Consider the following 17,382-nt stretch of genomic DNA (forward strand, 5'->3'; position numbering starts at 1 on the left):
AATTAAAAAGATTAAACAAAATAAAAAAATTTCCTTATGCCCACTTAGTACAGGCAATTTTTAATCCCAACTGAAGCGTTCAGCAATAATTACCTCAAATTCGCGATTGATATGTGATTTTTGCGACAGATGTTGATACATTAATTTTACATTCACCTTGCTCAGAATTACGCACTCCTCTCCTCCCCCTCCCCTGCTCTACCCTAGCAACAATGATAATTTCTGATACCTTTTCATTAGGCAATGATCATCGTGAAGAAATATTATGAACGAGAAAACTCTCCCCTAACCCACATGGTCGCATGTGTACAATATGTTAGCATCACTTAAGCCCCCAACCCAACCAGTTCTCGTGCAGGACATGTCCTGGACGCTGCATGCCTAAAGGATATACACCTAAAGAGTCCCAAAGAGTCTATGGCTGTGTGTGTGTGTGACTACTTAAGCCTCATCATACGCGTTTTAATGCCCATCATCGTTGGCCAATATCCAGCGGCTCGTCATTATGCCCAGATCAGGTCTGCCATCCGCGTCTCTGTCCCTGTCCGTGTTCGTGTAAGGACTGCTGTCCGTTCAGTGCAATTATTTCCTGCATTGTTCAAGGATTGTTCGCAGAAATTTTCTTTTTGCACAATTGTGGAAGGGCACAAAGTGTTGTCAGGGGATTTTCGAAAACTCCCAGGCCCAACAATGAGCTCCAGAGAGGGGGAACGGAAATGGCAACAATGCTCCTCGGGTTGTGCTCTGTTTCTGTTCAGTTCTGTGTTGAGGTCTGGTCCGCATTGTAAACAATTGACCATGGCTGGGGTTGAGCGAGAGAGAGAGAGTCTGCAGGATTACGCACCAGTTTACAAGATGCGCCTGGGCCACTTAATGATTTCCACTTATGCATCGCAGACATCATCATCATCACCAGTGTGGGGGCCCGGCCTGCATTCAAGGCTTTCATCAAGTGTCGAGTGGCGATGCTCGGCTCCGACTCCTCCTTTTGCTAATCTATATGTAAATTTTTGCATAACATCATCGAAGTGGTAAATACTCTGGCCGAGCTCTGTTTGGCCACTACCCACGCCCTGGATGTCAGGAAAGTGTTTGACAAATGGCTTAAAAGCGCACAAATCGAGGCTAAGACAAAAAAGGATAACTGGCAGGACAGAGACCAGAAGAGAGAGCTGACAACATACTAAAAACGTTGACAAAGTGTGTGTTGTTGGCAAGTGTCAGGCCCAGGCACGCACATCCTTTGCATATGTGTCGGGCGGTGGTTCGGGCGTGGGTAAGTGCGCGTGAAAGATAAATAATCATGTGATATCATCAGCACGAGTCAAGCGTGGGGCGTTGGGTGCGGGGCGTCTGCGATGAACGCCAAAAATTAATTTCATACATTTTAAAATTTCAATTTATTTTGCTTTGCACGAACGCGCAGCGTCTTCAAGCAGACAATGCCTCTCTCTGCCCCTCAACCCCAACCCAAACCCAACCCAAAGTACAGCTGCTGTCCTTGCCCTTCGCCCTACGCCCTGCGCCATGTGTGTGTCGTCGTCGTCGCCGTCGTTGTGTCCTCCTTTGGCTTTTGTTTTTCTTCTGCTCGTCCTTTTTTCACACTTGTCACTTGCATTTTTGACATTTCTGTTAGTCAAATGGGCAGCTGGCTGGAGCGGGCAAGGGGACGAGAACCCAAGAAGAGTGATGACTGAGCGAAAGAAAATGGTGCCAGGGGGGAATGTAAGGAGGTTGCGACTGGCCCGGGGCGGTATATGTCAGATCCTTAATTAATTATGTGTATGCACCAACCATTGCAATGACAGTGACTGCAAAGTGCAGCTCTCACAAATCACATTAACTTTAAAGACGTCAAAATTCCGTTGTGATGATTGGGAAAACCTGCCATAAAGTTAATGCAAAAACGGATTTAATTGGATGATAGATGTGTGGAGTTAGATAGAATATTTGGAATATATTTAAGCATGGCAAGTTTTAATATAGAAATTTATTATTTACACCTTTGCTGTCACTTTTCTGGCTGTAATTAATGTAATTTAAGATTTTCCTACTTCAAAAATAAATTATAACGAGGAAAATGAGCACATCAGATGTGTTAGGCATTGATGTTCCATTCTCAATCATTCCTTATACCATTATCCATTACCAATCAATCTCAAATCAACAGCTACCAGCAATTCCCATCCAAATAAAGACAAACCCTTGCCATTTCTCCAAAAATAGTTCACCACCGAGTCTTATCCACTGAAGGTAAAACTTTTTATAGCTTTTTGATTAGTTTCTGACCCAACAGAAAACCCACAGGGACGCTCAGCCCAGAGACGTACCCCAGAGAAGTCAATTTAAATTAAAAGAAACACGCGGAGCTGCATATTGAAATGTCCTAGACGGCTCCTTCCACTGGAAGGGCTGTGTGAGAGTAACGGACCATGGGGAGGTTGGACGACACCCAACAAAAGTTAAATTGCAGGTATTTAGCATTTTATACAAAATTCATCATCATCATCTGGCACTGGGAGTTAATCAGGGAAGGAACTGGGATCCCCGCCCACGACTGGCTGGAGCACTTTCGTGTGCATTATTTAGCACCGTGGAAAAGTTCATAACTGCGCTACGCTCGTGAATTGTAATTTTTCTTTCAGCGCTTTCATTACTCCATCACATCGCAACGAAAAGGGAGAGGCGAGTAAAAGCAAGGAAAAGCTAGTGAAAGAGGAAAAAGTTTCCACCCGCATCGGTCTGCGAGTCATTTATTATGCCATGAAATTTGAGCTAAAGCAAACGGGTTCGCAGAGTCCTTCCATCTACTTCGTACTTCACTTTTATTATTTTCAAGTTAATGTTCATTTATGGTGGTTACACCTCGACTTTTCGCTGCTTTTGTTTAATTAGACGGTGTGGATTTTATTCTGGTTGGGGGGCACTGGTGGCTGTGCTGCTGCTTCAAAACGGAAGTCTCCACCAGCTTTTAGCATTAGGAAGCCAAGTTGTTTGTGTTTAATTGCGGAAAATGGCAGAGTAAATTCGCTTAAGAAATCAACTTAGCAAAAGGGGGGCGGCGGTTCCTATGAGTCGAAAGATGGGATTGACGTGTCATGGGGTAGGGTTTCTGGTAGGGGTTTGAGTGCGAAATATGCGAGGAACATCATTCCACCATGTGTAGGGTGTTTTGTACGTCACACCTGGATTAAATTTAATAAGAATATTTGCAGTAATAATAGAAAAGAGACTTGCGCAGAATTTTAAATAAATATTTACTCAATTGATTTTTTGTATTTTGTTACTGGACTCTGTGGAGCGTTTCGGCTGCCCCAAGTAGAGTATAATTTTTAGTGCCTCAGGCAACACCTTGATAAAGTGTCTTATGAGCTAATTTTCACTCATTATCAATCTTTCAACTTTAGCATTTATAAATATCTTCTTAAATATAAATTTCTTAAACACTTTCCGCCTCATTTGTCGACAGGCAACCCCACAAAAATCATGGCATTTATATTCTTTCTGTAACTTTTAACGCAGCACGCACGGTGCTCCCTCCCAGTTGGGTAAATCGATATCCAACGACCTTGACTAAAGCTCAAACAGAGCACGTGCTGTCAACTGTGTCAAGTTCCACCCGCACACACTCGCTCAAGTAGGAGAAAGAGGGAAAGACCCTCCCGATTGTGGCTCCCTAAACGAATTCCATTGTCAAGGTCGCACGCACAAAAAGCTAAGAGGGAATGCCGGCCGGCATGGCCTTGAAACGAAGTGAGACAAATGGGGAAAAGCTTTCCCTGGTAGGAGCGCACACACAAATGGCAGACACACGGCCTTGGCAATGGCCTTGAAAGCAACGACGATGCCCCTAGCAACAAGGAAGCAAAAACTCAAACTGTGGGGGAGAAAAATAAGCTCGATTGGCATTTCGGTTCTCGGCTCCCTCGGAATCTGTTTCTAAAATGTAACAACTTGAATGGCATTTATGGAGGGAGCTGTAAGCAGGGGCGTAGCGTCCCCAAAGGGGATTATGACTTGATTCTGATTATAATCATCTGCATTATGCGTGAATAATACGAGTCCTAATCCCAGTCCTTAACCCCTCGGAAGTCTCTCCAAGTAACACTGAACCCCTTCGCTTCTGTGGCTGTGGCAAAACTATCCAGGAAATGCTTATCCTAATGGATGAGCTCCAGTTCTCAGAGCCACTTGGTGGGGAGACACACACACAACCGCCAAGGACGAAGCTGGGAGCTGACTCTGATTTACTTTGAAGGTCAACCCCATTAGGGTATCCCTTGGGGTGGGTCAAGTTGAAGGTTGGGGTTGGGTTTGTTCCGGTAGGGAACATTAAATAGGGAAGGAAATCGATGGAAAACAGGAAAAACGTTGCTTGAGCGTTAAGATTCACACTTGGAAAAGGTTGAAGTTGAAGGAGGTTTGGATGTGAAAGGAATTCCGAGTTGAAGGAGGTTCTGGGATGAAGATGAAATATAATTTAAACTAAAATAAGCTGCTAGAATTTTTTAAAGCCAATTCCAGACTAAATATAATTTTAATTTCAAAAAATTTCTGCATGGAAGAATTAAATAAATAAATCAAATCCTCAAATAAATATTTCTTGATTTAATATGAGAGTTAAAGCTAAATATTTCTATTATATAATTATTTATGAAAAGAAAATTAAATAAGACAATAAATATTTCAAAGTTCCGTCCTGCGGGACATGCCTCCCAAACAATTGTTGATTCACTCTCAAAGTCCAATTTCGAACTGCGTGGAACTTCCCCGCTTTTAGAGTAAGAATCCTGAGAGCTAACCCGAGCATTGCCAAGTAAACCCCTGATTCGAGTTCGACATCGAGTGCCCCTCTGAAGCAAAAGTGGCTCGTGGCTAACGTTACGTTTGACGTAAGGCTCGCTCTCTCTTTGTCTCGAGCGTTGGTTTCGCTCTCTAGCCTCCTGTCCTGCCTCCCTCTGCTAGCGCCGCCGAGCAAAGGTAACAGCAAGGCAGGCACGACTTTCCTTTTGGGGTGGCGGCTGGCAGGCTGGCAGGCTGACGGTGACGGTGGTGGTTGTGTTTTTGGTGGTGTGAGGGTCTGTGGTTGGTGGTTCAATTGGTTGGTTGTTGGCATAAACAAAGCGCCCGTGTAGGGTGGGTGACATTTACCATTTGCCCAAGCGCGAGAGCACACGGCGCTCTGCTCTGCTGTGTGCTTCCTATAGGAAACAGCACGAAACCCCAGAGAGAAATACAGAGAGAGCGCGCAGAGGGCAGGACCGAGCTCAGCTATTTTATAAATGCGAGTGCCGTCAGGATGTCGACATTCAGTCCACGCTAAACCCTCGACAAGGCAACAGCACAGCGCACCCGGAAACGCATTTCACCGAGAACAAAAAGTTACGTCAAAAGCGTCAAAAGTTTTCCCGCCAAATGGAAAATATTTTTTAAATCAGAAAATTTCTGCAGTGTTTGAACAAAAAAGACAAAACTAAAAACTGGCAAAAAAGTGCATCAAGTGAAGCGAGAATAACTCGAAATAAATCAAATAAAAAATATACAGAAATGGCCATTGCATATTTTATACCCGATCAGGCCCAATTGTTGGCCAGAAGCAATCAGCAAAGTGCTCAACAGGCCGCCGCCGCTTCAGCAGGAGCGGTGCCTCAGCAGCAACAGCAGCAGCAGCCACGACAACCGCAACCGCAGACGAGCCAACAGCAGCAACAGCAACAACAACGTCCACAGTTCCGTGCCAACATATCCGTGCCCCTGGGCCGGCAGCAGGGTGCCATGAGCATGTCCGAGTTTGGTTGCTGGGACCTCCTGGCACAAATCTTCTGCTATGCCCTGAGAATCTACAGCTACAACTCCAGCCAGCGACGGCCAACGGTCATACAGATCTCCTTTGAGATCAGAAGCGGCAGCCAGCAGCAGGAGCAGGCGCCCGACACCCAAGCGGATGCGACTGATGCCACTGGCAAGGGCAACTAAATCTTTCCCAGGAGTGTGGGGACGGGAAGGGGAACACTAAAGTGATTTGTCTTTAGTTTTCGTTGGCGGCAGGCTCAATCAAAGCGCATTGTGATTTCTTTTTTGAGGATTGGACAGGACACGAGGTTGGAGGAGAGAGAGAGAGAGAGAGAGTTTTGTAAAAATAAAATGGGATATTTCCACAAAATAAGAAAAATATTTTTAAACTATTTTTGAGAAGGAAAAAATTAATTAAGAGAGAGAGAGAGAGGAAAATTCAAAATTTGTCATCGACTTGCTGAAAGTGATATTTGATTGTTGGTTACTTTTTTTGGGTGTCAAATTTTCCGTTTTCAATTTTTCTTTTGGGAGATTTTGTTTAATTTTAAGTCAACGGTTTCCGGGCAAGTAGAAGAAAGGTTGGTTCCAAAACAATTCTCAAACAAAATATAATTATAGCATAACCGATTAATCAGTGTCTACAAATTGGAATATAATTGTATACTCGTATATGGCCCCCACACACAAATATCGTATTCAAGCTATAAAAACTATTGTCAAATTTTTGCATTTCAACTACTTAGACTACCGCATAATAGAGAAGTTAAACTATAGAGTACAGATCTACAACTATCCATACAATACAGAACCAAACAGCAAATAAAGATGCAAACAACAAAAGGACAACAACTCAATTGTACAAAATAGACTTAAGCAGACTTTAAACAATTTTTATATGTATACAAAACAACACAAAAAACCATAAAGAATACAAATAATTGTCAATAAACTATTTGCAAGAGAACCGCCGAGAACAGAACACAGCCAAAAAAGCTAAGGAAAACCCAAACAAAAATTAAAACACACAAAAAAAAAAAAAAAAAACTCTTAAGCAATTTTGATACAATTAAAACGAAGACAAAACCAAAATATTTTAAAATTATAATTGATTTTAGCGAAATTCAAACTATTATTTTCCCTTTTTCGGCATTGAAAATTAAATCATTAAACGAAAAATAATCGAATGTATAAATTAACATTTAAACACAACAACTTTTATATGAGAAAAAATTAAATTAAATACAATTTTATAAAAACAGAAAACAACAATGAGCAAGAATTTATTTTAGAAAAAAAACGTTCTATTTCAGATGTTTCAGAAGGTAAATTGTCATATTTTTGGATGAAGCAATACGTTTGCAATTGGAATTAAAAAACAGCGAACGATTTTATGTACTTGAAAAAAGGCGATTGAAAATATTAAAATTAATTGATTTCCTTTGACGATTTGACAAACATATAAAATCTTTAAATGTTTGCGCAGAGAATAATTTCAAAGCGGATTTGGTATTTTCAATTAATCCGGAGAAATTTGTTCTGTCTCAAGAAATTATAGAAGAGGACGAAATTAAACTTGTCATGCCTTTAATCGTTGCCAGATATCGCCCAAACCCAACGGCTTTAGTAATAATGCTGCTGCAATTTTGTGTAGACAATTTTTAGCCTCGTGGGTTTTAATTAAAATGTGCACAAGTAACAGGAACCGAAATTACAACAAGCAGACGCAGACTGTCAGAATTCATAACTAAATTAGTTGTTGGTATCAACATTTTTAAAAGAAAGTCTAAGTAATATGGAAAATATATCAGTTGGCATTAATCACTTATAGGAAATGCATAAAAATAAATTGTACCAAGCATTTCCAATAGACAAAAAATTTTTTCCTACTTCTGAAACTCCTCGAACCCTTTTCCTTTAGGGCCAGTGACAAAAAAAGGCTGAGAGAGCAAACCATTCATTCATTCACCCATCCATCCGGCAAAAGCAAACATTTAGCGATCTTAATCGTGAAAACCAATATGTCACCTTTGAAAGGAAAAACACAGAACATTTTCCCGTTGTGTCATTGTCATGCCAGGCACACTCCCCGCATCAAACCAAAAAAGGGTTAAACGGGTTACGCTTAACCGCAGATCCAAGTCTTGGTCTGCAAAATACCGCGAGTCATCGGGGTCTAACACCCCCCTGAGCACCCATTTAACCCCGGCGAAAAATACAAAAAAGTGTAACATCTGTGGAAGGCAACGATCTGCGGCACCAGATACGCTCTCGCCAGTCAAATAATAATTATGCAAACCTTTTGGGCCGCTAATTTGCCGCCTATCTTAATTTAAATCGCGCTCAAAAGCGCAGTGGAAAATACACACACGAAAAATTGTTTAATTGTCGTGACATGACAATAAGCGACCCTGGAAATTAGGGTACTTTCCAGCAAGGCTCGCTCGGGGGGAACCTCGTCCGTCCGTCCGTTCTTTTTTTTCGCGTGTGGCTTGATTTTTTGGCAACGATAAGCGAGGGCTAAATTATAGGGTATGCAAATGCTCGAACTTGGTGTCGGGTCGGTCGCGTGTTCTGGATTGCTGCTGTTGTCTTTTGTTCACGAATTCTTTATGGCGCCTGCCAATGAGCGACAGTTTATGATAACATATTTGTAGTTAATTTAGTTAAATTAGTAGCGCATATGTTATGGCAGGACACAGGTTGTTGCGGCACGAAATTTTGGAATTTTAAGGCAACCGTTTCCATTTCCAAACAGGTACACACAGGTCAAAGATTTTTATATTCAAACTTTGATTACAAAAATAAAGAAATTAATATATTTACACCGCGTGGAAATTGTAAAAAGAAGTTAAAGTTCTTGGCTTAAGTATGAAAATATAATTCAAATTTTAAATAAATATTTTTTGTGGTTAAATTCATTTTTTTACATTTTCATTAAATATTCTTCAATATAACTCAATATCTTCTACGTTGAGGCAATTTTTTCGTTTCCTTGCATTATATTTATATTAATAATCCAAATATTTAATTTAACAATAATTTATTTATACTTTTCCATTTTTCTGCCAGTATAAATCACATTTTTGTGATACTTATCAAGCATTTACAGACATTTACTTCAGAATGTTGTAAAAAAAAATCCCTAATTTATTTTTGGAAACATTTTTAACATCTTGGAGCAGCTTGGAAGCAGTGAGGCTCTCCGAATAGCAATGGCCAGGAGCTCGGATGACAGCAGCGATGATGAGAACGAAGAGAACTTGAGTGAAAATCGCCAAATACTGCATTCAATTGACAGCTTTGAGGAACTCTACAAAACCTACAGGCCAAAGGATGCAAATATCGGACCAGGGCCATCGTGTTCTTCCTTAAATAAAGCCGAGGACAAATCTAAGAGCTTGAGTAGGCCTTTGTAAGTGGGAATTTATATTTTATAGAATTGTCCCGTCGATATCTCCTGGACTTTTAGCTCAAATTATCGCATAGCTTCGGGGCAAGGTAGCGGCCAGCAGCAGGGCACAGTCATGGATCATCAAGGCTATAGCTTCAGTGAATGTGAGAAACCAACCCAAGAAACCAACCCCCAAGATTACCCCACAAATTGTATCCCATCCCAAGCAGATCCCATCTGTAGAAACAGCTCACGTGCACAGATGGAGAATGATGCCTACATGCCGCATACCTCTGCCTCAGAGTGCTGCTATTGGAGCGCCGATGCTGGCGGACAGAGCCAGGCGGCACTGCCCGAAAGCGGTTCACGATCGGAGGACACTATTGTCAACCATCCAGGTGTGTGCGCCACATCAACAGCAACTGTCGGCGAGAGCCAGTCGCCCATTTCGACACAATGCTGCCCCATGGGCTCATGCTGTTTCTGTCGCATGCCAGAGCAGGGTATGCCTCCCCCACAGGAGCTGCCTTCGTCGGGTCCCATGACCTATGCGCCATTTCCATTCATGCCCATGGGCATGCCCATGTTCTGCCCAGGAAACGGGGGGCCAGCAACGAATAGCGGAATGTATGCCATGCCAAACCAAGGGCCAGCAACGAATGGCGGCATGTATGCCATGCCAAACGGGGATCCAGCACCGAATGGAGGGATGTATGCCATGCAAACTTCTACTTCAGCAAATGGTATGTATGCAGCAGCCATGGGAATGGATCAATCCTCACTCGGGGGACAACGTGGACTTGCAGGCCAGGCCGCAAACACTTCACAAAGTAATGCTGAGATCAACAACAGCTATGCAACATCCTCGACGAGTGGTTATACTCAGTCTACAGCCTCCATGGGCAGCTATCCGGGCATGCCCGGTGCTTACCAACCATCGATGGCCGGATGTGGAAGCCAAACAGATCAGAGCTTCCAGGGCCCAGAGGCTGCGGCCGCCTACGAGTATGTTCAAAAGTATAACCAAAATATTCAGCAATACTTGGCAACGGCACAGCAAAATGTGCAGCAGTCCTTGGCTCAGGCGCAGCATGCCACGCCACAGATGTTCAACAATCTACAGCCAGGTGTGGGAGCTCAACCCTATTATTCGGGCATTCAAGATGGTTTCAGCAGCTCAATGGGTCCCCAGCAGTACCTTCCCCAAGCAATGTCAGTGTCGATGCCGTCAATGAACCCCACGGCCGTGTTTGGCATGAATGCAGCCAGCAGTAGTGCCTACTATGCCTCTGCGGGCGGCGCCATTAACGATACTCTGCAGACCCAAACGGTGTACTCTTCAGATTACAAACCGATTGCTGCACAGGGCAATAATTTCAATCACTTTCCCAACGGCATGGACATTGGCTTGTCTCCCGATTCCTGTTCGGGCTTGTGTGCCGCTGGAACTGGAACAGGAGCAGGACCTGGTGCCTTTGTGCCTCCAGAGATGTGCAGTCAGCTGTACGGCATGGGCATGAATATGGGGAACAACCAATCCTTTCCACTCAATCAAATGAAGTGAGTTTAAATCTTGTATTTATTATTGTATCTTTTCTATGTAATCTGATCTTTCAGCTATGCAAGTTATCCATGTGAAATGCAGATGCCTGGCACAACTGGCACAGGCGGTGCTTATGATTCTACTTTCATTAATTCCAAATCAATGTAGACTCTAATTTTCGCTAGAAATTCACAAGCAAGGAGTCTTACATGACACACACTTGAAGCCGCACAGCAACTATTCCTTCTAACAAAATTAATTTGAACTGAATTTCAATTGGAATTTTAGCTACAAATTCTTTAGCAAGGACTCTAACATGATGTCGGGGTCACCAAACACACATTTAAGGCCACATTGCACATATTTCTCCTAACCAAATTAATATCAACTTTTTTGATACAAATTAAACATTCCAATACAAAATTGTATATAAAATTTATATTTTGGCAGGCAAAAACTTTTTCATCGGGGTCACCAATTCCCATTTAAATCCACAATATGCTGCTATAATTTTGCCAAGAAAAATTTGAGCACATTTAGCCATTCACATCCACTTTACCCCTGGCAAAAAGCCTCAGAGAACCTGAACTTCCATGGCATGCTTTCAGTCAAAGCTAATTACACTTAGCCAGAGAAAGAGCTAGAGCTAGAGCTGGGGCCAGAGTCTATTGATTTTAGCAGTAAAGTACACTAACCCATGAAAGAATACACAGCTCCCCCGCGCACACAATCAACATTTGCTGACCCACTTTTCCACCTACACTAGCGGAAAAGGGCCGGACAAACAACGCCCTACGAATGCGAAAAACGAACCAGAAAAGTGGGGCACAAAAGTGAAACGCAATATGGCCACAAACGGAGCTAAAGCTTCGTTTTAAGAGACAGATACATATCCACACATGTGGCTTGTGTCTAGGAAGCGCCAAATCAAATATCAAAGTGCCCGACAGCCAGCGAGAGAGAGAGCTTCGCTGGCCAGTTAATTGTTTGATGTTTAAGACCGATGCAAAAGGAAAAGCCTTCGTTGAATTGACAATTGACTAGCCATCCATTAAACGGTTGCTCAATGCCTTTCCTTAATCTTGTGATTCATTGTACGAGTGGAAAAACTAAAAATACAAAAAAATAAAGAACGTATGTCAACACCCACAAACGGCAGGAGGTCCAGGGAAACGCCAAGGAATGTTTGAAAAAATAACTATAAGAAACGGAATGATTTACAGAGAGATAGAGAGAGGCAACACCTTAAATTAGTGGAAAAGAAGTCATTCCGAGAGGTAACTCCTTCGATTGAAGGCGTAGAATATGATTAATGATGAATCGCAGCACTGCAACAATTGCGCTTCATTATCGACCAGTGGACGACCATCGAACGGCAGTCAATTACCGGCAGTCGATAGTCTCGCTTTACTTTGTTTTTATCCCTGTAAACCCATTCCTATGGCTATCCATAGCTCGGGTGTTGTTGTCAATGTCCTGCTGCGCTATTATTTGTCTTCTGTGTGTGTGAGTGACGAGTCTCTGGACGGTATAAATTGCTTTACGCCACTTTTGGGTCATTAACAAAATTGAAAATGCCTGGAACATGGCAGACCCATCGACCACCGACCAGCGACCTCCCATTAAATCAGTGCCACCTATTTTTGGTAGTTGGACACACCAATCGGTGAGCCTGCCTCTCCATGGGAGACCATGCGGCTCCATGGGTGATGTGGAGCAAAGTGCTGCACGAAGACTCGGTTTAACAGTTGAAGCGATAAGTAATGGATATGCAGATAAAGCGAGCAGAGATTTTTGTAGATTCTAAAAATTATATAAAAGACTAAAAGGTGAAGTTGAACATTTAGAAAATATCTCAAGCTTGAATTAATTGTAATTGCATTCCATAACCCTTTCCAAGCGAACAACTCAATGAATGAAATTTAAAAAGCGGCAGAGAGGCCACGAGTATGGCTCACTTCCTACCCAAGAACAATTTATAGGGTTTAATCCATGGTTCAAGTAGGTAGCAGGCAAATGTCCAGACGGCAACACACAATAAAGAAAGGAGATCAAAAAGGGAACAGAGTTTATGCGATTGGCTTTCACATCGGAAGGAAGGAAAGGAAGGACGGCCCTAGAGAAATCAAAAAGCGTTACAAATTTGCCGAGCAGAAGACCCGAGATACTTTCACTGAGAGGGATAGACACGGACACGGATTAGAGGGCAGGCAACGGGCACGTGACTTCCCCTGGAAAATAGAGAGCAGGCAATGAGAGGCAGTCAGTCAGGCCTTTTGTTTTGTATCGAAAGCCGATTATGACTAGGGTCGGTCCCGAAGGCGATTTACACTTCATTATTATGAATTATGACCCCAGAGTGACGCCGGGCCGGTCAGACTGGTCATCGCTTAATTATGTCACTCATTTTGGGCGAAATATATTAATTTCTCCGATCCCATGCAAATCAATTCGTCGGCACTCGTACTCATCTCCCATATCCATATCGTTTGACATCTGATGGCTGTGACAAATTCTGTGCACGCGCCGCAAACAGATCAAAGTGAGGAAATATTGGGATGGGGGTTGCGAGTTTCATCCCATTTCCCTATTCAAATCGCACAACAAATGCAATAAATGTGCTTGGACATAGGTCAATGGTTGCTACTTAGTCAAATGTCCAATGGCTGTCGGCTCCGAGTGTACCCGCTTAGCCTGGGAACATTTATCCCCGCAACGGATTCGAATTCTCTTTGCCTTGAAAAAATATTTCCTGAAAATGTTCACATACAGAACTACATATGTGTAAGAATAAGCCAAGGACTGGTCTACATTTTTAATTGATTTCAAATCGATATAAACAATCGGTAAAATTCATCGCACACACAGGTTTTACCCATTACTGAGATAAATGTACGTAAATGTCATTTCCAGTTGGTCGGTTCCAAAAAGTGTTGTCTCTGTGTTGTTTTTCTAAATCAAAATGCTTTCTGAATTACCCCTTGAGATGATTGATAAAGTGTTCGGATACCTTGAAGAGAAAGACAAACTAAATTTGGCCCAAGTCAACCAACAACTTGAATCTGCATTTGCACACCACGCTCGCGAAGCATATAAGAAGCTTCAGTGCGCCAAGTATACCAACGACCAACTAAAAACAATACTCACAACATGCGGCCCGACTGTTTCTTGCTTAATTTCAAATAATTATAATCTAAATTATGTAACTTGCAAATTAATAGCAAAGCATTGTGTTAACCTGCAATATTCTACGCAAGTTATTAGTGATTTAAATTTCGACGCATGCAAATTTGTGCTAGCAATAAAAGGACTCCAAAATATTACTTTATTATTTAACATTTCATCGGACTATGAAGAATCGGATCTCCTTCAGTACATTAATGCAGACTGCAAAGCGTTGAGTGTACAAGCCATTTCAGACTATCAGGGTAAGACAAAAATCGTTTAGAAAACAATACATTTCTTGACATCTGCACTACATTTTTTTAGCTCAGAAATTACGAAAACTAATTAACTTGGAAGAATTGCACGTTGCTCCGAAATACTACATCCGAAATATTTTTAAAATCGTTTCAAAAATGAAAAAACTTCGCGCCTTACATCTGTATAATTACAAAGAATGTCTTACATCTCCAAATCAATATGTTGAATATACTGAGTTGGAAGAATTATAATTAGAATACAGTACTTGCAAAATTTACACAACGTTGCCAAAGTGTCCCAAGCTCAAAGTACTGAGATTGATGGTTCCTTCTTTTATGGACTATCGTGACATTGAACGGTACGCAGACTCACTGGAGCATCTACAATTGTATTATTATGGTACTCTGCACCATGATCTCTTCGCCTCAATTTTAATAACTGTACTAAGGGAGTGCAAAAGGAAGCATTATCTGGAGGCAAGTTCACGCACCATATACCATGTGTTCCATCAACACCTAAACTCATTTATTGACACCTTAAGAACAAATGGTTTTAGCAAGGAGAGACGTTTTGTATTGAAAGAGATGGGTTGAGAAATGGCAAGATTGGTGAGTTTTATTTTATCATTAAAATTGAAAAGACTTTATCTTAATAGAAACTATTTGTATTGCAGAGGAACGATTTCCCAGACTCCGAGGTGTGGGATTTAATTCGTTGTGAAAAAATGGAAATGTAAAATTGTTTTCTGTACATTTTACAGCACAATTTAATTGTATATATTTGTATTTTCACTCTTGGAAATGCACACAATATGATTCGGTCATCTTTCTCACGGTGTTTAAGATGGATTTTAGTGCGCCCTTCCGCTTCATAAATTCCTTGCAAAATAAATGCCGAACCCTTTGGCTAAGTGGCAAACATCAAGGGGATCATCGTTGGGCGTTACAAATGACGACGACAAATTACACACACCAACTGCTTGTGTGTCTTCGGGTGCCTTTGGGTATTTACGAGAAATTTGCAAACAATATTGATTTCGAAGCTATCAAAATAAAAATTAATCAATGCACTTAAAAGTGTAAAAAAAAAACAACAAAATAAAGAAGGAAACCCAATCATGTGGAAAGGTGGTGGAAACGGAACCCTTTCTCTACGAATAAAAAATAGAATCCCCCTGCCTCTTCCAGGACTTTAAAGTACTTTACTAATTTATAACTTATGACCTCTGCACCCATGGACAATTTTCCATGCCACTACAAAGCAGAGCAAGAAGCCAAAATTTGACATGAGTGGCGGTCGGTTGCATAAACCATAATCATGTATGTGCAACACAAAAAACGAAGCTAAGTAGTACACCAAAATAAACCCCTTCAGACGGCACATGGAACATGGGACATGGGTGTGTGTGAGTGCACCCTCCTCGCACACATGTCAGCAAGCGAATTAATCGAAGAGAAGTGATTTATTTAGCGCTCGGACAGACGCAAACGCTTCAGTGACCCACAGCCAAAAAAAAGGGTTATGTTTCCCTCCGTTTTCGATTCGCACCCAAATCAAATTTTAAACTGTTTTCCAAACTGCACCGAGAACAGTTACGGTGTACGGTGTAGGGTGTGGTACCTCTCTTTCATGCCATTAATGGGCTGGGCAACCACCAGGAGGGTTGGTCGCCCCTCTGCATTCTTTTTGGGTTAATTTTGCGTTTTTTTACTGTGTGAAATTTTGTTGCCTATTGCACTTTTTTTCTCCTCAAATTCACGCTGCATTTTATTTATTTCCATGGAAGAGAGGGGGGATGTGACTGTGTTGTGAGCGGCTCCTTTCAAAATATTTATGACTTGGCTTTTTATGCGTTTTCTTCGATGTTCTTTCATTTCGAAGGTTTTTTGATTGATTCGAGTGGAAATGTTGTGATGCATTCAATTTGCTGTAAATTTGCAGCAATTAATAAAATCTAAAATCGGCAGAAACCATAATAAAACGGTATACAAAAGTATAAAGTATGCTCTTGCTTTTCTGTGGGAACTTTTCCAAGGAACAGCTGCACTGCAACGGAGCTGGAAAAATACATAAAAAACGACAAGAGAATATTTTAAAGAATCGAAAGTTGAGAGATTTATTTTCTCATTTATTTTGGATAGAAAAAATCCAGGAGAAAAGTTAAAAGTAGTCAACAGAAACATAGAAAATGTACCATAATGTTATTTACTTTGTGTTATTTTTGTGCCATTGGGAACAATTATTTTATAAACTAAAAACACACCCAAAATAATGCAATATTTCATTATTTTCTCTTATAAAACATTTTCTCGCCAGTCGCCTGCTTATGAACCTTTACTAAATGGTACAAAATACATTTGTAACCCTTTAGGTGTGTGACCCCGTACACTCTGAATTTGTGAGTCCCATATCTGCCTGCCTCTACCTGAACTAATAGGCGTGCAGCGTGCAATGTGCTGCATGCCACCGAATTTACAAAGAGAAATTGCATTTTGCGAAACTCAATTGGGTGGAACTAATTTCTTCTGTGCGACTCTTTGACTGGATCCGATCGGTGCGTTGGCGTTGATTTTGCTTTCGATATTGACATATTTATTTGGACGGTCGACCCTTTTCGCAGAGGCGCAACCAATTGTTGGCTCATGGGTTAATAGATTTTTGTGGTGTTTACGTGCACTCGAAAATCTTTTATCACACATATCCCCCGGATCCCTGACCAAAGGCCACTCTTTAAATGAGTCCTAATGACATCCGTTGTGTGGCAGATAGGCATGCCAGGCAGTAGTACGAGTAGCAGTCCATTTATTGTTTTTCATTTCCTAATCTCGTCTGGGGCGGCACATTGTTTGGACGACAGGATGTGTGTGTTAGAGCCTGTGTGTGTGGTTAAGGGTTGGCCAAGTCAGTGTCTGTCTGTCCCCTTTCCGCCGCGATACGATCGAAAATTTACGATAAATGCTTTAAAAATTCTATACACCTCACAATGGAACAAAGATATTTTTCACTTTGCTGTTAAGTGAGCATGGCCAACTGAATTTGTTAGAGATCATAAATTGTCCAACATGAAAATAGATTAGATGACATCATTTCACATCATATGTGAGTGCGAGTGCGTTTGCTCTTTGTTGTTCAGTTACAGATTCACATGCGAAGGAGTTGGATATGTTGGTGGCTGTATCTGGGGGTAGATTTCTTAAGGGAATAACTGCACCTGCTTGTAATGAGGGGG

The 17,382-nt window shown here is 41.6% G+C and overlaps 1 protein-coding gene across 1 annotated transcript; it reads left to right on the top strand.

Moving 5' to 3' along the window:
- The first annotated feature begins 8,944 nt into the window (after positions 1–8,944).
- LOC117894674 lies at positions 8,945–11,121 on the top strand. Its single transcript, XM_034801852.1, has 4 exons — positions 8,945–9,208; positions 9,266–9,351; positions 9,418–10,747; positions 10,805–11,121. The coding sequence occupies exons 1-4, from the start codon at positions 9,009–9,011 to the stop codon at positions 10,896–10,898; spliced, it is 1,710 nt and encodes a 569-aa protein (XP_034657743.1). The 5' UTR covers positions 8,945–9,008; the 3' UTR covers positions 10,899–11,121.
- Positions 11,122–17,382: the final 6,261 nt, after the last annotated feature.

This window comes from Drosophila subobscura, chromosome J (assembly GCF_008121235.1).
Source record: "Drosophila subobscura isolate 14011-0131.10 chromosome J, UCBerk_Dsub_1.0, whole genome shotgun sequence".
In the NCBI taxonomy this organism is placed as follows: domain Eukaryota; kingdom Metazoa; phylum Arthropoda; class Insecta; order Diptera; family Drosophilidae; genus Drosophila; species Drosophila subobscura.